General features: G+C 52.8%; 1 protein-coding gene across 1 annotated transcript in view; it reads left to right on the plus strand.

Moving 5' to 3' along the window:
* The window catches only part of MRC2 (mannose receptor C-type 2), a 96,483-nt gene that overhangs the window by 55,496 nt on the left and 16,837 nt on the right, over positions 1-24,150 (plus strand). The window contains exons 10-16 of the mRNA XM_074940687.1: positions 10,407-10,522; positions 12,093-12,241; positions 13,053-13,270; positions 15,003-15,145; positions 16,334-16,436; positions 17,838-17,976; positions 22,066-22,101. Of these exons, the coding sequence (XP_074796788.1) occupies positions 10,407-10,522; positions 12,093-12,241; positions 13,053-13,270; positions 15,003-15,145; positions 16,334-16,436; positions 17,838-17,976; positions 22,066-22,101 (904 nt within the window). The remainder of the gene's footprint in view (positions 1-10,406; positions 10,523-12,092; positions 12,242-13,052; positions 13,271-15,002; positions 15,146-16,333; positions 16,437-17,837; positions 17,977-22,065; positions 22,102-24,150) is intronic.

The raw sequence follows: 24,150 nt of genomic DNA on the forward strand, positions 1-24,150 counted from the left end.
CTGGTGTATGGCTTTGAAGGGGTCGTGCAATGCAGACATTTGCTCCTGCTAGAGTATGGGACTTGACAACATCACACCCAGCATCTCCTGCCTGGTGGACTAACGAGCTGTCCTGAGCCCTCTGTTGAAGTAGTGGAAGCTACTGGAGATGTTTAACACTGAATTGTACAGAGCTCTTGAGATAGATGCAGGGAACAATCCTGCGCTGGCCAGGGGGATGGACCAGATGTGGCCTGTGAGGGCTCTGAGTTCCATGCTTCCTGATCAGCTGGTTGGCCGGCACGGAAAGATGCTACAGCGCTGGTTGAAGCTGGCTTCAGAGCAGCCCCTCCAGATGTGGCGTTGCCCGAGCTCTGAGCCCTGCAGCTGCTGGGGGCAATCGAGGCTGCAGTACGCGGTTCCCTGGCTCAGGATGGCTTGACAAGCCATAATCTGGTAATGACATCTGCAGGTTTTGGCTCCATCCTGCTTGCCCATAATCGTGTTTGATCCGTGTGCGCCGAGGCTGCTGCATCTAGGGGGAGGAGGGTGCAAATGGGCTGATGAAACCGACACGGAGGATTAAAAGCAGTTAAAAAAACCCTGCATAGAGGATTAAAAGCAGTTGCCAGGGCAGCGTTTGTTCTAGAGCAATTAGCCGCCTCGGGCCTTCTTTACGCTGCCACAGCAGCTGCCTCCCCTCTGTCTTTCCGGTTGCTCTCCTCTCTTCCCGCCACTTTCCCCTCCATCCCACTCGCCTTGGCAGGCAGTGCAGGAACTCCCAGAGTCTGCCAGACATCAGGAGTGACACTCTAATCCCTCCAGCAGGGCTCAGCTGGGCTGCCTGCCCTTTGGGAAGGAGCTGGCCTCTTGATGCACTGAGATCCTGGAGGGATTAGGGAGGCAGCAGATGAGGAGCATCCCTCCCTGGAGTTGAGGCTTTGGCAAGTCAGGCTGCTGGCTTGCAAGCAGACAGAAGGGGTGTGGTGCGTGTGTGTGTTGGGAGGAGGGGGGGGAATTGCATTGCAGTGCTGCCGCTTTCCACCCAGCTGGAATCGGAAACGGAAGCATCTCAGCCGTGGGGGTCATTTTGCCTGTGGCCGGCAGGTCCCTCGTGCTGCAGGGGTGGCTCTCTGGCCGGTGGTGCTGCAGGGAGCCCTCGTTGCCCACAGACCGAGCAGGGCAGCCCAGGGTAGGGGCCGGAGGTGAGCTGCCTGCACTGAAGGGGTCGTGCTGAGGTTGAACGTTTCTTTTTCCAGACCCCTTGTTTTGTCTATGCTTCCTCACCCTGTTACTGGGGTGCTGCTGTCTGTTGCCTGATGCAGGGACTCCAACCTGATCTCTCTTGGTTTTGTGTTCTGGGCTCTTTGCACAAGGGCCTACCCTGAGTGACTTTCCATCTAAGAACCCATTGTCCCCGCAGGGGACCCCGATGCTGCCCTGCACCACAGAGAAGCTTCCTCCTGCCTGCCCTCTTTGTCAGTGCTTGTGTTTAAGACACAAGGTCTCCCTGGGCTCTGTTCCTGGCTCTGCCGCGGTCGCACTGTGTAGCCATGGCCAAGTTACTCTCTGCCTCAGTTTCTCCATCTGTAAAATGAGGACAGTACTCACCTGATACCCACGAAGGCTGTGAAGCTCCTTCCATTACTGTTTGTAAGGTTCTTCGCCATGCTTGGGTGGAAGAGGCTAGGGTGGGTCACAGGAGGTGGTGGTTCGTGAGTTTCACCCAAGTCTTGAAAATCCCCAGAAGATAAGCCTTATGCAAATTACCAGTAAGGCACTGGTGATCTGAAATTACTGTAGTATCCTTCATCCTAAAGGAACCCAAACCACATTTCTCTGGGGATCTCTTCTCCCACCCCCAACTGCAGCCACCTCTAAGGTGGGTCTCATCAACCGTTTTAACATCTCACAGTAATGATACACAGCCGCTTAGGAGAGGAAGTGGCGAAGAATCCAGCCTCCAGGTAAACTGGCAAAGGAGAATGTCATTATCTAGGTTGGGGAGAACACCAGTGTTAATATCCCTTCCTTATGGGGGAAAAGTGCCATTTGATCTTCAGTGACCAGCCGTGCTCAGGACCTCCGTTTTACAGCTGATCTGAAAAAAGGTGTCCCTGAGGGCAGGGTCCCTTAGTGCCAAACTGAAGCATTGGGTTCAGCCCTGACTCAGCGAACGCCGCGTAGTGCGTCCCCACACCAGTCCTTGTAATACCGTGGAGCTTTCCCGTCACAGCCCAGCCAGCCTACGCATGCCTCGCTATGAGATCAGCAGAGGTACAGCACGCCTCTGTTTGCAAACCATCACGCTGTCCCTAGATTGCTAAGGGATAAAGCTGCCAGGAAATTAAATGAGATCCTGAGACTGCAGATTGTAATGAAGAAAAATCCATTCCCTTCCTCCCGCCCCCCCAGTTCTTTGTCATCTGCTATAAGGAAATCAGTGTCCTGCTGATAATTGGCCTGCTACCTTGTACTTCTCTGTAACCTCCTTCCAGCCTGAGCTATGAAGTCTGTTTCACACACACACACACTCCGCCGTGCACACTCACTGCCCACAGCGAGGGAAGCAAGAGCGCCTTTCCGTGTTTGGTTGCTGTCTGGGTACTTAAAGCCAGCGCTGCTACAGCCTGACTCAGAGGACAAAAGCACAGCTGGTTACCAGAGAAATACCAAACGGGAGCTCACCGTGAGCGAAGGCTGCGTGTGAGTAACTCGGAGGCCAGCTGAATTCATGCCCAGCTGGCAGGTCTCTGGGGATCCAGCCTACGAATTCCACTCGTTCCCTCCATCAGTCTGTTGATTCACCTCATGAAGCATCCCACGCTCTGGCAGAGCTGAGGGCCACGGGTGGCCTTCTCCGGATGTGGCGGGCATAGGCGGAATTGGGGAGGAGGGGGCATGGGATGGCGTTGCCCCCGAACTTCAAGCCTCAGACAGGCAACCTGTGTGTGCAACGTGAGGAGTTCTCCCAGAGGAGACAGGAGCCTGCTCCCAGTCTGTGCCCCTGAGGCAGGGAGTCAGAATTTTGTTTATAAATAGAGTGATTAACAGGGGATTAAGATAAGAAAGGGCTGGTAGGATGTTTCCTAAAGTTCAATGATCTGTTCCAAGCTTGGTGAACTGCAAAAAGTAAGTAGCCTAAATGATAGAAAGTAATTGTAGATTTTTCTACAGTTGTTTCAATTGTTGGATTCAAGAGGCCGTAAGGAATCATAGAATAGAATATCAGGGTTGGAAGTGATCTCAGGAGGTCAAAGCAGGACCGATCCCCAATTAAATCATCCCAGCCAGGGCTTTGTCAAGCCTGACCTTAAAAACTTCTAAGGAAGGAGATTCTACCACCTCCCTAGGTAATGCATTCCAGTGTTTCACCACCCTCCTAGTGGAAAAGTTTTTCCTAATATCCAACCTAAATCTCCCCCACTGCAACTTGAGACCATTACTCCTTGTTACTAATACCTTTCTTTGAGAAGAGAACTGATTTTTTAGACAACGGAAGTGCAGTAGATCTGATCTACCTGGATGTCAGGCATTTGATACAGTTCCACATGAGAAATTACTACCTAAATTGGAGAAGATGGGGATTAATATGAGAACTGAATGGTGGAAAAGGACCTGGTTAAAGGGAAGACTACAACAGGTCATACTGAAAGGTGAACTGTCAGGCTAGAGGGAAGTTACTAGTGGAGTTTCTCAGGGATCTGTCTTGGTACCAACCTTATTTAACATTTTTATTACTGATCTTGGCACAAAACATGGGAGTGTGCTCATAAAATTTGCAGATGACACAAAGTTGGGAGGTATTGCCAATACCAAGGAAGACCAGAATACCGTACAAGAAGATGTGGATGACCTTGTAAACTGGAGTAATAGAAATGGGATGATATTTAATAGTGCAAAGTGCAAGGTCATGCATTTGGGGACTAACAACAAGAGTTTTTACTATAAGCTGGGGACTTATCAGTTGTAAGTGACAGTGGAGGAGAAAGAATTGGGGGTATTGGTTGATCACAGGATGACTGAGCCACCAATGTGATGCGGCTGTGAAAAGACTAATGCAGTCCTAGGATGTATCAGGTGAGGTATTTCCAGTAGAGACAGGGAAGTGTTAGTATACAAGGCACTGGTGAGACCTCCTCTGGAGTATTATGTGCAATTCTGGACTCCCGTGTTTAAGAAAGATAAAACTGGAACAGATGCAGAAAAGGGTTACTAGGATGATCTGAGGAATGGAAAACCTACCTTATGAGAAGAGACGCACAGAGCTTGGCTTGTTTACTCTAACCATTAGAAGGCCGAGGGGAGATCTGATTACTCTGTATAAATACGTCAGAGGGATAAATACCAGGGAGGGAGAGGAGTTATTTAAGTTAAGCATCAATGTGGACCCCAGAACAAATACATATAAACTGGCCATCAACAAGTTTAGGCTTGAAATTAGGGAAAGGTTTCTAACCATCAGAGGAGTGAAGTTCTGGAGCAGCCTGCCAAGGGGAGCAGTGGGGTCAAAAAACCTAACTGGCTTCAATACTGAGCTTGATAAGTTTATGGAGGGGAGGGTATGACAGGACTGCCTACAATGGCATGTGGCCCATCGGCGTCTGCCTGTAGCAAAAATCCCCAACAGCTGGAGACAGGACACTAGATGGGGAGGGCTCTGAGTTCCTACCAAGAATTCTTTCCCAGGTATCTGCCTGGTGGATCTTGCCCACATGCTCAGGTCTATCTGATCATCATATTTGGGGTCAGGAAAGAATTCTTCCCTGGGTCAGGTTGGCAGTGACCATGTGGGTTTTTCACCACCTGCAGCATGGAGCACGGGTCACTGACAAGTTTAAATTAGTGTAAATGGAGAATTCTCTGTAACTTGAAGTCTTTAAGCCCTGATTTGAGGACTTCAGTAACTCAGCCAGAGGTTAGGGGTCTGTTAATGGAGGGGGTGGGTAAGATTCGATGGCCTGCTGTGTGCAGGAGGTCAGACTAGGTGATCACAATGGTCCCTTCTGGCTTTGGTAAGAGTATCTCCATAAGAATATACATTACAATTTTAAACCTAACCAGTGTCCCATACATGACTTGCCACAAGATGTCAGACCGTGTTAGTATTAGAGCTGAATGGGGTCTAATATTTATTTAATTTTTTCTTAAAATAGGAATTAGATACAATGCTCCTGTTGGATATTTCTAAATTATTACCTGCAAAACCACTAGATTTTTCAGTTGCCACGTAGCCCCTGGAACCATGATTAAGATTGCACCCCCCCGCACCTTCCATCTGAAATGGCGCCCCTGTGGGCAGGCACGGAATTTGTCCACCCCCACCCACGCATTGGCCTGACTGGAGCCGCCCTCCCAAATACAGAAGTCAAACGACACCTATGGTGGCAGGGAGCAGGGACGTGCAAGGAAGGGGGGAGAGAGAACAAGGGCTCTGGGATTTCCATCGAGGTGTCTGAGAGGCTGTCTTGCCATCAGTGTGTTGTTGGGGGGATTTGCCTCAGTGGCATTGAGGACACTGCAGACTTCATCCACTCACTCAGGGTTCCCTAGTACCCCCCATGCATCTGTCCTCGCAGCCCCCCCCCCAGTGCTGTCCTTACAGTCCCCCCCTTCGCCCCCCAGTATCTCCCATGCTTCTGCCCTGACGGCTCCCCCTCCCAGCCCCCCCACCCAATACCCTTCTGCATGGCTTGCCCCAGGAGTGCACTTCCCTGGCAGTCATGCATTGTGAGCAGGACCCGTATCTCTGTCCCCGCGTCACAGAGGCAGAAAGCACTGGCTTGCTCATTGGGTGACAGAGCTGATGGTGGAACCCAGGCGTCTGCCCCTCAGCTCAATATGCCCACCCCAGAATCCTCCTTCCTTCTCCCAAATTCCTTCTAAACCAGACCCAGCCTGTCCCACCCTAGCTCCTTGGGGTTGGTCTGTAGGATCCTGTACCCAGCCCATTGACTTCTGCAGAGGAGTCAGCAGCCGCGCTGCTTTGTCCTATAAAGAAAACATGGTGGTGTTTTTGGCAAGTGGAAACACCATCTGCTCAAGCTTTTGGACATGTTTCTTCCGGGCTGCGCTGCCAGGTTGGCCAATGAGCTGCTTTTCTTTTTCCCTTCCCCCTCCCCATCATCCATACTCACCCCCACCCCTACCACCATCAGCTAATTGATTGGTGTAAAATCCACAAGCAAGTCAGGCACTTGGGTACCATGTGAGCTGGGAGGTGGGCAGCAGAGAGAGGTATTTGGGGCTGGGTTAGAAGGGGGATGGAGCAGGTGAGAAGGGGACTTGGGACGTGGGTTCTGGGAGGGAGAATGCAAGCACATGGAAAGAGGGGGACCGGAAGCACTAGTGGATGGAGAGTGGTGCTGGAGGGGGTGACCAAGAGGAGTGGGACAGGGTGTGGGGGCCGAAGGATCACAGTTGATCGTCCCAGCCGAGAAGGGTGCACAGTAGTGCAGGGCAGGATCATCATGGGGGAGCTCAGAGCATCTGGGCTGCAGGCAGGTGGTGTTGCCAGCTCCTGGTGACTAAACACACCTTTTCCCTCACCTGCAGCCCACCCTGCCATGCCAGTGCTGGGCTCCTCCAGCACCCATCGCTCCTGAGCTGCAGCACCCCTGGCTTAGCCCCCGGTCCTAGGTCTCCTCTGAATGCTGCTGTGAAGAATTTTCATTGTTCCCGGCTGGGGCCTCTTCTGAGAAGAGCCTGCTCTCCATGCCAAACTGTGCGGTGGTTTTGTAATGCACACAGATGTGGACGAGGGATTGGACTGGGGCAGCCAAGCTTCTTCTCAGCAATAATTGAACCCAGGTCTTCATGGGTGAGAGAGGCTGGTGTATTAACCCGCTGTGTCCCAGAGCCCTTTGAGAGCCAGTGTTGGAGGAACGCAGCTTGCAATTCCCCTGGAATGTCCCCAGGGCTAGGGGGAAGGTTCTGAGGGTGACCCATGTTGTGGGACGCCTGAGGGTGTCTGCCACTCCAGAGCGTACCATTCTCCCTTCCTCCAGCCTTCGTTTAAATGCTATTTCTCTTGACGTTGGGGAGGGGCAGGGGACTGCCCCCATCTCCCACTTCTGTCTTGCTGATTTCCATGTAGGTGGATCTGTAAGGCTGTAATAGTTTGTAACCCAGAACTGTAGGCCAGCCTGGGGTTGGAACCCACTGGGGAAATGTGAGTTCAATTCCTGGTCTCAGAGCCGGAGTCTCCTATTGCTTACACCAGGGTAAATCAGTGGTCGCTCCATGACCGTTAATGGAGATACATTGGTATCAAATTGAAGTGAGGGGACAATAGGGCTCAGTCTCACGCTCTGCACGCTGGAAGTGAGAGGCGGGTGCAGGAGCCCCAGCGAGCAGTGCTCCTTGGTGGGGATTGGGAGCCAGGATTCCTGGGTTCTGTTTGTACTCCTGCCTCCCCTGTGCTTCAGTTACCCCACTGGTGAGCTGAGGCTGATGATCCCGACCCACCTTTGCCAGGAGGTCCTTGGCTGAAAGGAACTATCTTCACTGCAGCTCTGCTCCTTACAAACAAAATCAACTGAACTGGATTAAACCAATAATAATCAACACCGGTGTTGTCTGATCAGAAGCCATGCACGAGGAGGCACCAACCCCCCTCTCTGTGTAACTCCGGCGCTCCCAGCCCCCTCTTCCCTCCCCCATTGCTGCTCTTCCCTCTTTCTGTCTTCTCTCTCAATTGTGGGCTGTCGGGCAGGGATCACACTCTTCCTGTTTGCCAGCCAGGGACCCCTAGCATGCTCTAGGGTCCTCGAGAAATAATCATGATGTTTCTTGGCAATCAGGGCTTCATTCTGCAGCTTGTGCTGCTGCCTTCTGAGGTTTCAGAGTAACAGCCGTGTTAGTCTGTATTCGTAAAAAGAAAAAAGAAAAGGAGTACTTGTGGCACCTTAGAGACTAACCAGTTTATTTGAGCATGAGCTTTCGTGAGCTACAGCTCACTTCATCGGATGCTATGCATCTCTAAGGTGCCACAAGTCTCCTTTTCTTTTTTCTTTTTGCCTTCTGAGGCTGTCCCTCACCTCCGGTCCTCCTTTGCATGTTGTCTCTTCGGTCTCTTGGCTGTCTGGGGCAGGATCTGCTCTGCCATAGGTGCCGACTCCATGGGTGCTCCGGGGCTCAGGCACCCACAGGAAAAAAAAATAGGGGGTGCTCAGCACCCACCAGCCACAGCTGTTCAGTGGGGATGCCAATCAGCTGGCTGGCGGGCGGTGCTCAGGGCAGGGCAGAGAGCAGCGAGCGGTGGGGGGGTTGGTGGGGGGCGGAGAAGAGGCAAGGCCTCGGGGAAGGGTTGAAGTGGGGGTGGGGCCTTGGGGAGGAGCAGGGTGGAGCACCCACCTGGAAAAATAAAGTTTGGTGCCTGTGCCCTCTGCATACCTTGTGGTGAGGCATCTGGCACGCCACTGGCACTGTGGAAATAGAATCCTCTGCATATGTGGCTGGATAACTATCGGGTTGCTGGGGGGGGACTTTTTGCCCCAGGTTTTGCCTCTGCCTCAGGCTGTGGCTAAAAGTCCACCAAGAAAAGAGAGGTGGGGTTAGCATGAGGCCATTGCCCCGTCACACGCTGCGTTCCAGCGGGAGAATGCTCAGAACAGGTGGTACTCGACGCAAAGGTTTCCAAGCACTTTCAGGCGAGCGCTCTGAGTAAAGCAGTCGGAGCCAGGAACTTGGGAGTTCACATCCTGGACCTGACGCTAATGCGCTCGGCGAGCCTTAGGAAGGGCCATCCCTCTTGGTTGTTGCCTCAGTTTCCCCATTTGCAAAATGTGGATGATAATTCTTCCCTACCTTGCATGGGGGTTGTGGGGATAGGTAGGGATAAGGGGACATGCTCTCCAGCCTGTTGACATCCCTCCTTGGCATATCGGACGTCGCTGTGCTTCTGGCTGTGAGGATTGATTAGCTGGGTTTGCCTAGCACTTTTGTAATACACAAAGCTAGTGTGTGACTCTGTACCCCGCCGTGGCCGGGCCCTGTGGCTATAGAGAAGGCTCTTTGCTCCCCCGTACGGGACCTGCTACTTTAGCTGTAGCGGTGGGGCCAGCTGCTGGTGCTGGAGTTGGTGGGAGGTGGGTTGTGGCAGTGTGCGCAGCTCGCAAAGGCGGAGACGATGGTCTTTTGCTCACTGGCTGGGAGTGCTGGGACTTAGGGGGGTGATAGGGAGGGGGATGTGGGCCCCACGGCGTGGATAAGCTGCTCAGCCTGTTTTGCTCACACCACAGGTGATTTGTCAGCTTCCCTAGGGTGCGGGAAAGTGGCAATGCGGCCCAGGCCTGAGCAAGGCCAATTTCTCCAGCTGAGCCCCTCCTTCCTTCTCCCCCGCCCTGGCCTCAGGCTGGGCAAGGAAAATCCCCTCCCGGCTCTTTCCTTTGTTCTGAGTGTTTCCTTTCACTCTTCTCTGCAGTGATCAAGCCCCCTTCCTCCCACCCCATGCAGCCGGGGCTGCTGCTGCCTTTGCCAAGCATTTCTGGAGCTCTCTGCACAGTCCCTCCTGCCTGGCAGAGAATAGACCCTATTGTGTCCCCAACTCCAGAGAGGCTCCAGCATCAGCAAACCAGGGCTATTAAAGCGGACTGCGGTGGGACTTGCTATTTGCTTGGCTTTCCCACATAAGGAGGGGATTGTATTCCCCTCCCCGAACCTCCCATCGGGGCTGGGATGTTAGCAACACAAATTTTTCTGTTACTTTGAAGCTGCCTCAATGTTTTTTTCTGCAGCCCTGTCCTCTCGGGCTGCAATCTTGTTAGACCTCACCAGATAAACAGGGTCAAGCCGGGTTAGCCTGTGGATGGGAGACCTCCCAAGAAAAACCAGGGTGTTCCAGGAAGTGGTGGTGGTGAGTCAGGTCATGGCGCTTTTCCCTCTGAAGCCGTGCTGAGCCCAGTACCCCAGGAGTTGCAGGGGGGCTCTTTGCCGCTGTGTTTTGGATGAGGCACAACACTGTTGTCCTAAATAATTCTAGTTTGCATAGCGATTGCCAGACTGGCTGAAACCCAAGGTCTATCTTAGGCCAGTCTCCTGTCTCTAACTGTGGCCAGCATCAGCTGCTTTCAGAGGAGGATGCAAGGAACCCCCTAGTGGACTCTTGTTCAATAACATGTCTGTGGCAGAAGCTCTTTCTGACCCCAGGCCATCAGTGGTTTCTTATGGCCTGAAGCAGGAGGGTTTATATCCCCAGCAGGTTGTTTTATCCTAACTAGTGGAACTGCAGAGGTTCTTCTTATTCATGCACATGTTTGATCCCTTTTCTGAATCCTGCTAGGCTCCTGCCCTCAGTAACATCTTGTAGCAGCGAGTTCCACTGGACAGTTATGCATTGTGGGTAAAGGGCACTTGGAAAGCACATCTGCTCAGATGGTACTGAAGTCTGCAAGATGTCTTACCATCATTGTCTTCTCTTGCCCCAGGGCTGGAAATGGCACAGCCCCTCCTGCTATTGGCTAGGAGAAGACCGTGTGACCTACAGTGATGCACGGAAGATGTGCATTGACTATGGGGCCACCCTTGTCACCATCACCAACAGGTGGGTGTGCTCTGGGGATTAGCTCTGCTGTCATGGGTGTTCGGCTTCCATTCCCTCCGGGACATGCCCATAACCCTAGCTGAAGTCACTGGAGTCCCATCCCCCCCCGGCTCGGTGCTGAATACTCCATTAACAGAGGTGGCCTGTGGTCTGAAGAAGGGAAGGGGAGGGAGGACCCCTGGTTTCTATTTCCAGCTCTGCCACTGAGTGGCTGGCTGTGCAGCCTTGAAGCAAGTCATGTCCCATTTTCCCCCATCTATGTAATGGGGATAATGGTACTTCCCACAGGATACTCCTGGGGGAATTCTGTGCTACTGCTTGTGTGCATAATTAATTTTTTGCACAAAAAAAGCTTCTGCAGACATGTTGATGCAGTTCCACCTTTTGCCCACGAGAGGGCGCTGTGGCACGAGCGCAGCAGCTCACAGCAGAAAATAACTTCTGCAGTTCTGCCTTTTGGCCAGCAGAGAGCGCTGTGGCGATAGACCAAAGCTGCAGCTTGCAGCCAGCAAGGGAAGAGGGAGAGCTGCCTTCTTCTCAGACCTTGTCAGGCCAGGTCAGGAGACAGGGGCTATGGGGAGACAGACAGCATGGCATGCTGCAGGAGTGGGGGGGTCAGACGGGCTCATAAGGGCTAGTGGGGGAGGACAGACTGGGGCAGGGGCTAAATGGGAATGGCAGCACAGGGCACAGGAGGTACAGAGACACATGGGAGTGGCTGAGTGGAGGCACAGAGACACATGGGGATGGGGAAGGGGGACAGGGAGACATAGGGACAGGGGAATGGCTGGGTGAGGGCACAGAGACACATGGGGACAGGGGCAGATGTGCCTGACTGAATGGGAGAGGCTAAGGGTCAGCCAGGGTCTGCATGGGGGAAGCACCCTAACAATCCCTTCCCACCCCCCAAGAAAACCTGTTCTATACTTTTCCCACCCATACCCAACAACCTTCCAAGTTCACACCCAGCCTCCTTCCCAGCAATTTACTTCCCTCTCCCTCAGCTCCTCCATTACCCTGACTCCCCCAAGCCTTTGCACTGCTTCTGAGTCTGGGACATACTGTTCTGTATTGTAGTTTAAATGAATTATTACTCCGAGTTCTGTATTAATATGCCTAGTAAGGAATCTATTTGTCAAAAAATATTTCCTGAATCTTTTTTGTTGTCTGTATTGTTACAGACATACTTGCTGACAGGTATTTTGAAAGAAATGACCAAAAATAATTGAAACTGATGTGATTATAGGGTATTATTTTGACAAATAAAATATGCAGAATTTTGCAGAATTTTAAAATATTGAGCGCAGAATTTTTAGGTGCAGAATTCCCCCAAGGAGTAACAGGAGGCAGAGTTAATTAGCGGGGCAAACAGCAGGAAGTGTCTGAGACTGTACTCCTTGTGTGACAGCCACTGGGGATTGAACTGGGGATCTCCAGAGCTAAAAGCCTGAGTCTCTACAGCTTGAGTCAAAGCACTAGGGCTGGGGGCAGGAACAGACCCATGTCTCAGGGCCAGAGCCACAGAGGAGGAAGATTAACCGCAGGGCATCCCACTGCTCTCCCGTGTCAGGTTTGAGCAGGCGTACGTCAGCAGCCTCATCTATGGCTGGGACAGTGAGTATTTCTGGACGGCGCTGCAGGACATCAACGAGACGGGTGCTTTCCGCTGGCTGAGCGGCGATGAAGTCATGTACACCCACTGGAACCGCGACCAGCCCGGTAATGGCACAGAAGCCAGCTGGGAGGGGGGGTGTTCGCTCCCTCCCCCAATTTCCCATCGTTCTCCTCCACAGCGAGACGCATGGTAGCTTCTGTTCCCTGAGCATTCTCCAGGAAAACAGAGCTGTGGCAAAGAGCTCAGGGCCAGATGCCGATGGCAGAAGGAGCAGTAGCCAGCTAATGACAGCAGCTCTCTCTACCTCCCTATCTTCCTGGGTGTGAAGGAGTAGACCCCAAGCAGGGAGGGGAACCATCTGGAGAAGCACAAGGGGGGATAACGAAGATCCGTGGGAGGGAACCGGACAAAGGAAAACGCCACCACCGTCCAATCTCTTGGGCTGTGGGGCGATCTCCCACAGCAGCCCCAGCACGGGAACCAGTCAGCAGGGGACACTGGGGCGCATCCTGTAGGGGGTGCACCTGGTGGCTCTCATCCATTTCTCCTTCCTATGGGCCCTGGGGCCCTGATAGGGAGGGGATCGGTCCCACTTGTCTCTGTGCTGTTTTAGCCCCACCGCCCCCCATCCCCGTAGCATAACTTCTCCATTCCCCACCCATTCTACACCCCCCCCGGAGGGTGGCACCGCCAGCCCTGCCTCCCCTGCTCCTGGTCTTCTGGATGCCCCAGGGCAGCAGTGGGGTCTGTACTCATGCTGTCTGCTTGGTGCCCACCTGGTGGTAGGGGGATGGGTCAGCAATGATATCCCTAGGCAGGGGCCTGTTACACCGGGGTAGGTGGCCGGGTTCCACTGTCAGCTATCTAGGCTCAAACCTTGTCCCCCTCTCTGCCCCCTTTCCATGAACGTTCCAGGTTACAACAAGGGTGGCTGCGTCGCCCTGGCCACGGGGAGCTCCATGGGGCTATGGGAAGTGAAGAACTGCAGCACGTTCAAGGCCAAATACATCTGCAGGCAGAACCTGGGCACCCCAGTGAACCCCGAGTTACCAGCCCCATACCCGACGCCCAGCCTCACTGGCTCATGCCCCCAGGGATGGAGCTCGGACCCCAAGCTCCGACACTGCTACAAGGTAAGAAGCAAGCATGTCCCAAGGAAGACAGCAGGGTTCTCTGGGTTTGTCCATCCTGCACGCTAAATCCAGGTCCTGGTTCGGGTTTGAGTCCAAGCCCCTCTGAGGCTCAGATCCAAGCCCCATCATTTTGCAGTGTGGATGCAGCTCAGGCTGCAGATCTGAGTCAGAAACTCTGTGTAGTGCGGTGCGGACACGATAGCACAGCTGTGAGACCCCGGGTCCAACCAGAACACCCTCCCTGCCCCCAGGTCTGTCTCTTCCCCCTCCGAGTCCCTGCCCCTGTTCTCCCTCTTCCCCCAAGGCCCTGCCCCCTGTTTGCTCCTCTCTCCCCTCCCCCTTCCTCGTAGCTAGATCCTCTCCACCTTCCCTCATCCTCCCCCACGCCCGTGGTAACGGGACTTTTGGTGTCCGGTCAGTACATCTGACCAGACATTGTCAGGTCCCCCTTGCGACTGGACTTTCCGTCAAAAACTGGACACCTGGCAACCCTGTGCCAGCCATGGACACAGAGGCCACTGCAGGGTAACCAGGCGACCTGCAGAGCCCTCACCGGTGCCCTTGCGAGGCAGGTGAGACAGCAGTGGGTGTAAAGAGCGAGGGAAGGGAGTGAGTGTGCACCCAGGGAAGCAAGACAGGCCAGACTGAGTCTGTCACACACATGCCCTCCCCAGGCAGGATGCCGTTAAGCCACAGCCCTGCCCTGGAGGTGGGGTGTGGAGGCCTGGCAGAAGCTCCTGGAGGTTTGCATGGATGAGGCAGACAATGTATCTCCTGCTGTTTGGCCCAGTTCCAAGGTGAGCCTTCCTCCACCCCCCCCGGCGCCCATCCAGCCCTTCTGGCTGGCGAGAGGGTGGGACAGAGTTATGGGCTGCTCTCCCCAAACACCTCAGGGAGCCAGTGCTGCCGGAGGTGCTGGACTCCCCCAGTCCATGGGCGTCCAGAGCCCAAGAACCAGCAGTGTAGCTGGCTCCTGGGCAGGGAGTGGTGGAGAAGGCTCCTTGGGCCTTGGCCTCAGTGTGTGGGAAGCTGCATAGCAGTGAGGGGCCGGAGGCAGGGGGTAATTACACCACTCTGGGTCTCTCTCTCTCTCTGCTGCTGTCATTGTGGAGGATGGAAAGCAGGCTGCCTGTCCAAGCCAGTTCGTTATCCCCAGGACTGGATGTGGCAGGCTGGGAGGCAGAGCTGCTGGCCGAGAGGCTTTCCTAACTATAAGTTTTTGGGATGGCAGATGAGGTCCTGCGAGCTCTGGAGAGCCTCCACCCCTGTCCCTTGCTCACTGCACTCATTGCTAAATTCTGCTGCTCTTGGTACATGTTGCACAGGCCAGCTGGTGCTGTGGGACAGGCCCTGTGTGTCACCGGGCTGTGAATGGCACCTGCGGGCATTTGAGGCTCTTTAAAACACAGTGTGGAGACCCCCCTGGGGGAGCTGGCCCCAACTGCCCATGGATCTTTCCCAACTTTGGGAAACTTGGCCATGGGGTGAGATGCAGTGGCAGGTGCCTGGTCTGCAGAGGGTGGTCTGTGCTGCTGAGAATCCACTGTGACTGGACAGGCCTCGGCCGCCCAGCCAGGTGAACCAGAGGTCGGGCTGGAGTGGACTCAGCATCTCCTCATGCTTAAAATGTCCCTGGCGAGAGGGGCGGCAGCTTGGAAGTTGCAGAAGGGAATTGTGGGTGTGCTCTGGGCATGGAGCAGAGCAGTGAGTCTGCCCCTCTTCCCCGCCCCAGGTGTTTAACTACGACAAGCTGCAGGACAAGAAGACCTGGATTCTGGCCCAGCTGTTCTGCCGTGAGCTGGGGGCGCAGCTGCTCAGCCTGGGCAGCTACGAGGAGGAGCATTTCGTGGCCAACACCCTGAACAAGATCTTTGGGTGAGGAGTCAGTTGTAAAGGGAGCATGTGCGTGTACATGGATGTAGGTGCCTATGCAAGTGCACGTACGCTCTTGCAGCCATGTGGCTGTGTGTACAAGAGTATGCATGTATTTGTATGCATAGATGCATGTGTATGTGTCTGTGTGCTCACATGCATGATTGTCCGTGTATACATGCGGTTTTGTAGGCAAAGCGTGTACGCTTACCTGAGCGTGAGCAGGTACATACAGTGTGTGTAAATGTATGTACATAGTACAAGAGACGGAAAAGACAGGAACGGTTTACTTTGGGGAGGCAACAAGGACATGACACAGATGTATGAAATACTGAATAGGCTCGAGAAGGTGCCCAGAGCCCATGGTGATGGATATCCCTGTAATAATAGAAATTGGCAAGTAGATAGGTGAGAAACGTGTAGCTATTTACCCTTCCTTGTCAGAACAAGGAGCTGCTCAGTGAAATTATAGGGAGCAAGCTGTAAAATGAGGAAACACTTTTTTTTACATAAGGAATGATTGGCTTGTGGAACTCATTGCCACAATACCTCTCTGAGGCCAAGACCTTAGCAGGACTCCAGGCATTTATATGGATAATGAGAACACCCAGAGGTACACAGTAAAGATTGAAACCAAGGAGTGTAAAGCTTTCTGCTACAGGGCGTAAGCCAATCAGAAACTGCATCTCTAAATAACTACCCGAGGACCTCCCCCGCTCCCCACGAGCAGGTTATTCCATAATTCTCTACTAGGAGGTTTCTGTGCCTTCCGCTGAAGCATCTCGGACAGGGTACTTGGACTAGCTGGGCCACTGGTCTGGTCCTGTGTGGCATTTTTTATGTCCTGTGTCTGTGTAGCCGTGCATGTGTGCATACATGTATGTTTTGCCGGTGCTGGTGCATAGGCAGGGTGTACGCTGTAGGCAAAGCATGCACACATGAGTGCCTGAAGTGCATGTGATTTTCTCATTGGTATTCCTGGAGAAGGGGATAAAATCATGTTTGCAGATGCATTGTGGGATGTACCCCCTGCGTTTTGCCCATTCTCGCTGCTGTGCATCCAGGGGGCATTAGAACTGGCCCTGGGTGTTCTTCCTAATAGCTCCCCCGTCCAGCTCCATGCTAAAGGAAGGAGATAGCACGTGTGTTTCCCCTTCCCCCAGTTCACCAGCTCCATGTGGTTTCTTCCAGCGAATCGGAACCGGAGATCCATGAGCAGCACTGGTTCTGGATCGGCTTGAACCGGCGGGATCCTGGAGCAGAGAGGAGCTGGAGGTGGAGTGATGGCCTCGGGGTGAGTGCAGATGTGCTTTGCACAGGAACAGGTGCCAGCAATGCCATGAGCTGAGAGGCAAGCAGGGCTGCCACGTGCTCTGCGGGGGTGGCAAACTGGCATCCAGAGACCTCAAAGTGCTGTGCACACTGGCTGCAAACTATTGACATAGATAGAGAGGAGCCACCTGACCTGTTGCTGAAATGCAGCCACCTTTGGGGTGGACAACAGTACTGTTCAGCAGTGCTGTGCAGTAGTTCAGGACAGGAAGCGGTGTCTGCAGGGGGAATTTTAGGGAGGCAGAAGGTGACAATTACCCATTTGGAATTTGGTCAGGGCACCACATAACAGATCCAGAACTGGTGCAAGCAGGTGTTACTCTATTGACGTTAATGAGGTTTGCCGATTTGCACCTGCTGAGGATCTGATCCTCCGACTTGCAAAATGAGCTGTGAGCTTTTTACTAACCACAAGTGGCCAGCACCTCGTCCATGTCTCCCTGGGATGATCGCTCAGACATCCCCCTGGGCACTGAAAGCTGTTTTATTGAGAGAGGATAATACTGGTAAGGCTTCAGGGTTGTCCCGTTGTCTCTTTGGCAAAGTCCCTGGGACTCTTCCCTTCCTCCTGACTGACTGGCTGGCTGGATAGCCATCAGAGGCAGACTGGTGCAATGTCTGAAAGGCATCATGGAGAGACCATAGTGGTTTGACTTTCTTTTTACCTAATCCAGTGGTTTTCAACCTTTTGTGGACCCCTAAAAAATGTTGAACGGAGGTGCGGACCCTTTTGGAAATCTTTGGCATAATCTGTGGATCCCAGGTTAAAAACCACTGGCCTAATCCTTCATGTCTACAGCGCAGTGACTGGAGCACTGGGCTTTGAAAGAGATAAACACACAGGAGTCCCTGCTCCCAGCTGACTGATTCCACCATAGGACAGCTACTGTGGCCACATCTTAGAAAAAGGGCTGGATAATTTTTTGACCCATATTAGTGCTTGAGATCCCATTCCTCTGTGCCCTGCACCGTGTGTGCAAAATGGATGGAAAGCACAACTGTCCTGACCGGGAACTTTTCACACCCACTTTTGCACAGATGCAAATGACTTCCCAAGGTGTAGGGCAGAGGGAATGAGGCTGAAATGGGGCAAACAGTTCTTGTGCTGCTGCTGGGATTAGCTGGGCACTGTGGGGGTACAGCACTGCACAGCTGGCTGGGTGCATTATGGGAGGGGTTTGCTTACATCTGAAGCATCGGGCTGTACTCTGAGTCAGAATGCCATAGTGCTGTAGATGGATCAACACTCAGATCCGTTGCACCAGGAGACCGGATGACAAGGGCTAATTGTCCAGCCCAGTGTGGTGACTCCAGTTCCACAGGTTTGCAGGCTCTAACTCTGCCCATCTTTCCTGGCTCCCAGTTTTTCTACCACAACTTTGACCGCAGCAACCATGATGATGACGACATCCGTAACTGTGCAGTGCTGGACCTGGCGTCCTTGCAGTGGATGCCCATGCAGTGTGACTCACAGCTGGACTGGATCTGCAAACTGCCCAAAGGTAACTGGGAGAAGGGCACAGGGCGGAGGCAGTGCAAACAGGGAGAGTGCAATGCATTCCGTCCACTGCTCTCGGAGCACTGCACAGACGTGGGCTAATTCAGCCTCCCAGTGCTCCGGTGTGATAGGGAAGGGATCTGAAGGGATCACTGCTGGGGGCTCTCGGGCTGATCGTTTGGAGTCTGCCACCAAGGCAGTGCAGGGAGTTTTCCCTGCCTGAGATGGAGCCGCCTCTTTCTGGATGTAACCAAGGCTTTGTCAGCACTGCAAAAATAAGGGTGTTCTTGCATTAAAGTAGCAGTGAAGAAAGGGTGACTTAGCAGCTCAACTTAAAGCCTGGACAGGAGCCTGGGGCCGAACTCACCCAGCTAACCCACCTTGCTGTGTCTTCACTGCGGGTTTAACCGGAGTCAGTTAACCAGAGTCAACCCCCCGCCTTTTTTTTTTTTTTTTTTTTTTTTTGCAGTGTAGACATACCCTAAGTCTTCCTGGCCAGAGCTGACGTCTTGCTGGGGAGCATCTATACCAGGGTTCTCACACTGGAGTTGGGACCCCTAGGGGGTCGTGAGGTTATTATGGAGGGGGGTCGCAAGCCGTCAGCCTCCACCCCAAACCCTACTTTGCCTCCAGCATTTAAAATGGTGTTAAATCTATAAAAAAAAGTGTTTTTAATTGATAAGGGGGGGTCGCATTCAGAGGCTTGCTGTGGGAAAGGGGTCACCAGTACAAGAGTTAGAGAATCACTGAGTAGCTACATTTGAGGAGGAAATGTTCTGCCTTCGCAATGCACCAGGTTGAGGAGAGAAGGGAAACCCCCCAAACAACCCGCCCAAAACACTGCACTGCCCCACACAGTGAGAGAGAGGATGAGCGAGAAGATGGAACACACGTGACAGATGTCAGTCACGTCGCTCGAAGCCTGACCAGGAGTCACTCAGAAACTACGGTGAAGGGGTGGGACAGGAACCTGGGTAGAATGGAATAGCACCAAACTGCAGATGTTTTTGAAAAATTCCTGGGGGAGGAAATCTCCACCCACCAAGGCTCCCCTGAAAGCTCTACACACACAGATGTGCACACTCTTCAAATTACACACGCTGACCCGCCCCCCTCCCCCCCACAGTACTATCAACACACTGACGGGCTTAAGGAGCGGAATCTAAATATTTTCAGCAAATACACTTAAGTTTGTTTGCCAAGTGGTTCGGGTTATTTTTTATGAGAAGGTAATTTTGTTTAAATGGGAAAACCAATGAATTCATTCCTCTGATGTGCGCATGACCATGCTCAGAGGCAGGGTTGCTGACAGGCGCGGCGTCATTTTGTGGGAGTCCTTTGTTAAAATGTTGGCTGTCCATCGCTGTAACCGTTTTTAATCATAGTGAGCCCACATGACAGTTTGGGACAGGAAGTGAAGACAGATCCTTTGTCCATTTGTATACGATGGCTGAAATTTTCAAAGCTGTGAAGGAGTTTTGGACCAAATCATTGGGTAGGCTTTGAAATACGGAGGAATTGGTTATGACTCAGTCGTTTAAGGTTCCATTGAGTTTCTTGCTTAAAGCAGGGATTCAGTCTGGTGGTTTGTATGAAGAATATAGTGTAGCCTCCTGAAACTCGCAGCACACAACCAGTGAGGAGAGGTTAAGTTTTCTGAAATATACATTGCACTGCAAAAAAAAAAAAAGCGTTCCCAAGTTAGGAAATTCTAGAGTTAAGGTTTCCTGTATAATCTTAATTCAGCCCCATTATGTATATGCATTATGAAACAGTCTTTAATTACGTGGTCGTGTGCTTCGTTTTCCACGGGGCCCTGCTGCATTCAGTGTACAGGATAGTGCTCACTGCATGAGCAGCTCTTCAGTATTAATTTTTAACCTGATCGTTCAGTGTGTGGCCTCAAGCCTTATTTAATAACAGTAATAAACACTGTATCTCTTATCTAGTGCTTTTCACCCACTGATCGCAGAGCGCTTTACAAAGGAGGTCAGAATTGTTATCCCCATTTTTCAGATGGGGAAACTGAGGCACAGGGCAGGGTGGTAACTTGCCCAAGGTCACCCAGCAAAGTAGTGGCAGAGCCAGGAATTGAACCCAGTCTCCTGAGTCCCAGTCCCATCCACTAGGCTACACCGCCTCCCATCATTTGTTGCACACCATCCAAACTCTGCTCTGAATACAGAATTGTTAATTTCCTCCTGGGCTTTTCTGTGACACGCAGCAGCACCATGTCTGAGTGATTCACAAATGTCACAACGCCCCTGGGAGGAAAGGTGGTGCTATCCCCATTTTCCTGATGGGGTCCTGAGGGGCACAGAGATATTGAGGCCAGTTGCAGCAGGCATGCATATAATTACAGGAGTTGGGATGTGGTCAGCGTCATTACAGTAAGGCTGTAAAACTATTTCCATTGTAAACCCCCCCACCTACCCCCTCCTCTCAGTGCTCACATGCTTGTATCGCTCTGAAATGTTCACCTCTGGGGCTGGCATGGGTCAGATTTGGCTTCGGCATAAAGATGATTTTTCTTTTTTGAGCCAAATCCCTTCCACTGTTGGAGCTGCAGCAAGATGGAAAATAATCCATTTCTCCCATTGCTAATGGAAGAATCTGAGCCCTATTTTTTGAGACCCCTCTAGCAAAGGTAACTGAAGCTTGAAATTTACTGTGAGCTTAGTTGCCCTGAAGGGCTAATGTCTGAGCTTGTTGGGGCGTTTGGGGCGGACGGAAGCTTACAGATAAATGAGATTTAAGCGATTACAAAACATTTCTAAGCTTAATTATTATTATTTTTTAGTGCTGTTTATAGCAGATGCATTGTGTGTGTCGGGGGGCGTGCATGTGTAGATCGATGTTCTAAATACACATGTGCACAGGCACACAACTTCTCTGCCCTCTGCCTTTAAGGCTGAATTGTTCCTGAAGGTTCCTGATGCTGTTGTAAACCACTAGAGCGGTGCTTGAGTGGTTTATTTATACACATCCGCAAAACCCTTAGAGAGCAGAGGGGACGGTCTTGCTTGATGCACTTCTATCACTTCCATCTTCCCAGTGCTTCATGCCCCTTCAGACAGAATAGCAAATCTGGGGGCTTCTGAGGACACTGTTGCCAGAGCAAAAACTGAAACCCTTGGTCGATTCGCAGGGAGCTGGCTGGCTGAGGGGACTGAGTCTGGCACTTGGAGTCTTTCGTGTTTGGAGTCTGGCTTGCACTCCAGGGCAGGTTGGCACTGGCCCAAAGTCATTACCAGCAATCTGAGAGCTCCTCAGTGGCCTGTCTTCAAAAAGTGTCGTGAGCCTCTGTCTACTTGCTAAATTGCTCAAATCTCCAATAGACACCAAGGGACAAATTTTCCAAAGAGCTCAGTTCACTTTTAGGCACCCAAATGAGGGGTAGATTTCCCCCCAAGTCCTCAACCCCCAGCACCGCCCTTCAGCCCCCCGCCCATGGTGTGGTTTATGGCCAGATTTTTCATAAGGTCTCAGCATGCTGGGTGCCGAGCAATTGGGAAAAACTAGCCACAGCTGGGAGTGCTGATTGCTTTTGAATTCTGGCCGGCGTGACTCCCAGTCAGGGTTGCAGGCAGTGGCTGTGTGAAGCTGCTGCTGCTGTTGTCCATGCAATGCTTGCCCTGTGGATTCACAGGGGGGCGTCCCTCCCGCACCTTTCACCAGCTCCAACTTCATGAAATAAAGATTCCCCTTCTCCCTCCCATCACCGCAGACTCCCTGCGTGTGCCAACAGCTGCTGCAGTGCTCTGATATCCCCGGGATTAGAAGTCATTATCCATATGCATCCCCCCCTCTGGTCCTGGACAGCAGAGCGCGAGAATGTCAGCAGGCTCCAGAAGCAGGTGATCCATAATTCAGAACTGGTATGAAAGCCAGAGGAAGCTGCTGCCAGCCAAAACCACTTGGCTTGGGAAGTCACTTTTATTTAATTGAAATCAGTCTGAGTGGATTCTTCAGACGTGGCGCAGCCCTGAACATAAAGGGAGAAAGCGTCTGAGGCCCACAGGCAGGAGCTGAGCTGAATTCAGGAGCATTGCTCATCCCTCCCTCATCCCCCTTCTTCTCTGTGTTTGAACAGGTGCTGATGTGAAGGAGCCAGAGATCCCCACCCAAGGTGTGTTATTGAATCATCTCCTGGAGGTTTTCCTATGCACTGGAGTCCCTGCACATCCGCTGCTGTCTGCCTCCCCCGATGAGCATACCCGCATCCTGAGAGCATGTGTTGTGTGTGTGCATCTTGTGGCGTGTGCGTGTGTCTGGGGAGAGTCTGCCTCTTGTGCGCATCTCCCCTGTTTGCATCCACCTTGTATGACTGAGTGCCTGTCCAGTGAAGCATCTGTCTCCACTGTGTGGACGTGTCTGTCCTTCCATGGTGCCTCCCACCCAACAACATTAATGAGCAAAGCCTCAGAAACCCCATCGGAGCTCAGTCAGTATTGCTGGCCCCGTTTTACAGAGGGGGAAACCGAGGCACACAGCAGCAGTGTGACGTGCTCAGCATCACACAAGGACCTAGGAGTCCTGGCTCCCAGACCTGCATTCCAGCCACAAGACTAGTCTTTCTCCAAACTGTATGTAAAGTTTTGCAAATGCCATTAATGAAACAAGCAGGTTGTGGGTGAAATGGACGGATGTCTCAGCAAAGAGAGCTGGATGTCCGATGGACAAAATTCACCCATCGTGTAAGCAGGCGCAACCCTAGGGAAGTCACTAGAATTCTCCCACTTGTACCAGGAGTGAATTTGGTCTGCTGGGCACCACAGTCTCATCAGTGGCAGAGAGGGAGGGCTCTTGGCCATAACCCAAAGTGACAGAATTACTAAGCCAAGCAGGCAGCTCTTCTCAAGGCACGGGGTACAGTTGTCCCCAAGGGTTACTGGGCTGGAAAGCTAGAATGCAGAATTTGGAAAGAGGCTAAATATTTGGGTGTGTCTCTGGAGGGGCCATTGTACAATCCTGAGGTGCCCAGAGCAAGGGGTGTTGTCGTCCTTCCCAAACTGGCCAGGCACCACATGGGCACAGCTGTGCTGATGGTGTAACAAGGACAACACAGAGCCCGGCCTTCCTTCTGCAGGCGAACTCCCGTGGAATGCACGGAGAGCTTTGTCTGTCAGAGGAGTGCGCTGCTCCCCCCCCGCAGATTTTGACCCGCCCCTAAGGGTTTGCTCAGCCTTGGCCTGGATGTCACTGCCGTTCAGTAAGGGCCAGCAGCCGCGCAGTGCCAGAACCAGGGATGGTGCTGGTGGATAAATGCCCTCAGCCACAAACATGCATTGATCCCATTGGAGAGCAACCCAGGGCACCCTCGGGCTTGTTCTGTGCCCAGGAACATGGGAGCCGTGGGCTAACCACCCACCCTGTGAGCCCCAGATTGAAGTGCAAGGGAGGAGCCAAAGTGTGAGGCATTTGCCCTCCCCCTCGCCCCGAACATGCCTTTGTCAGCATGACCCGATCACCATGCAGCAAGACTTGCTTAGAGCGCTCTGCCCCAGAACCCCAGCGGTGCAGAGGGGGCGGAAGAGCAGCGCAGAATCAGCGGAGCAGGGCGGCAAGGGGGAGGGCTGGAATAGCAGGGCACGCCGCGGGGCGGGACTGAAGTGCATCGGCAGAGCCATGCTGCTGGGGGGCCTGAGTCTAGAGCAGCAGAGACCACTGCCGGTCAGAAATAAGGGAAATTGGCAGAACTGAGAAGGGAGTGGTGAAGGCAAGACTGCAATAGGACAGTAGCTCCGGCTGGAGGGCCAACAGCCGAGCTGGGGGAGAAGGGCCAGGAGTGGACTAACGCAGGATGCTGGAGATCAGGATTGAGGGGCCTGAACAGTGCTGTGGAAGATCCCAGAGCTGGAACAGCAGGAGGGACGGCAGATCAGGTGTGAGGGGCACTGGTAGAGCTGCATCGGGGGAGCTCGCACAGCATATGCTCCACTGTTCATTGCTGCGGTCAGGTTCTCCCAGCACTAAAATGTCTCCAGCTTGCCAAAGGGAGACCCCCTTGCTGGTTGCATTCCAGAACCTGTGGCAAGGGTGACAGATGCAAAGGAAGCTGCACAGAGGGCTGCTGATAGGCCTGTTACTGTAAGAGCAGATTCTCTCCTCTCTCTGTCACTGTTTTGCCCGGCTGCCTGCCCGCCAGCTGAGCCAGCATCACTATGCACAGCCTCAT

This window comes from Natator depressus, chromosome 27 (assembly GCF_965152275.1).
Source record: "Natator depressus isolate rNatDep1 chromosome 27, rNatDep2.hap1, whole genome shotgun sequence".
NCBI classification, from domain to species: Eukaryota; Metazoa; Chordata; order Testudines; family Cheloniidae; genus Natator; species Natator depressus.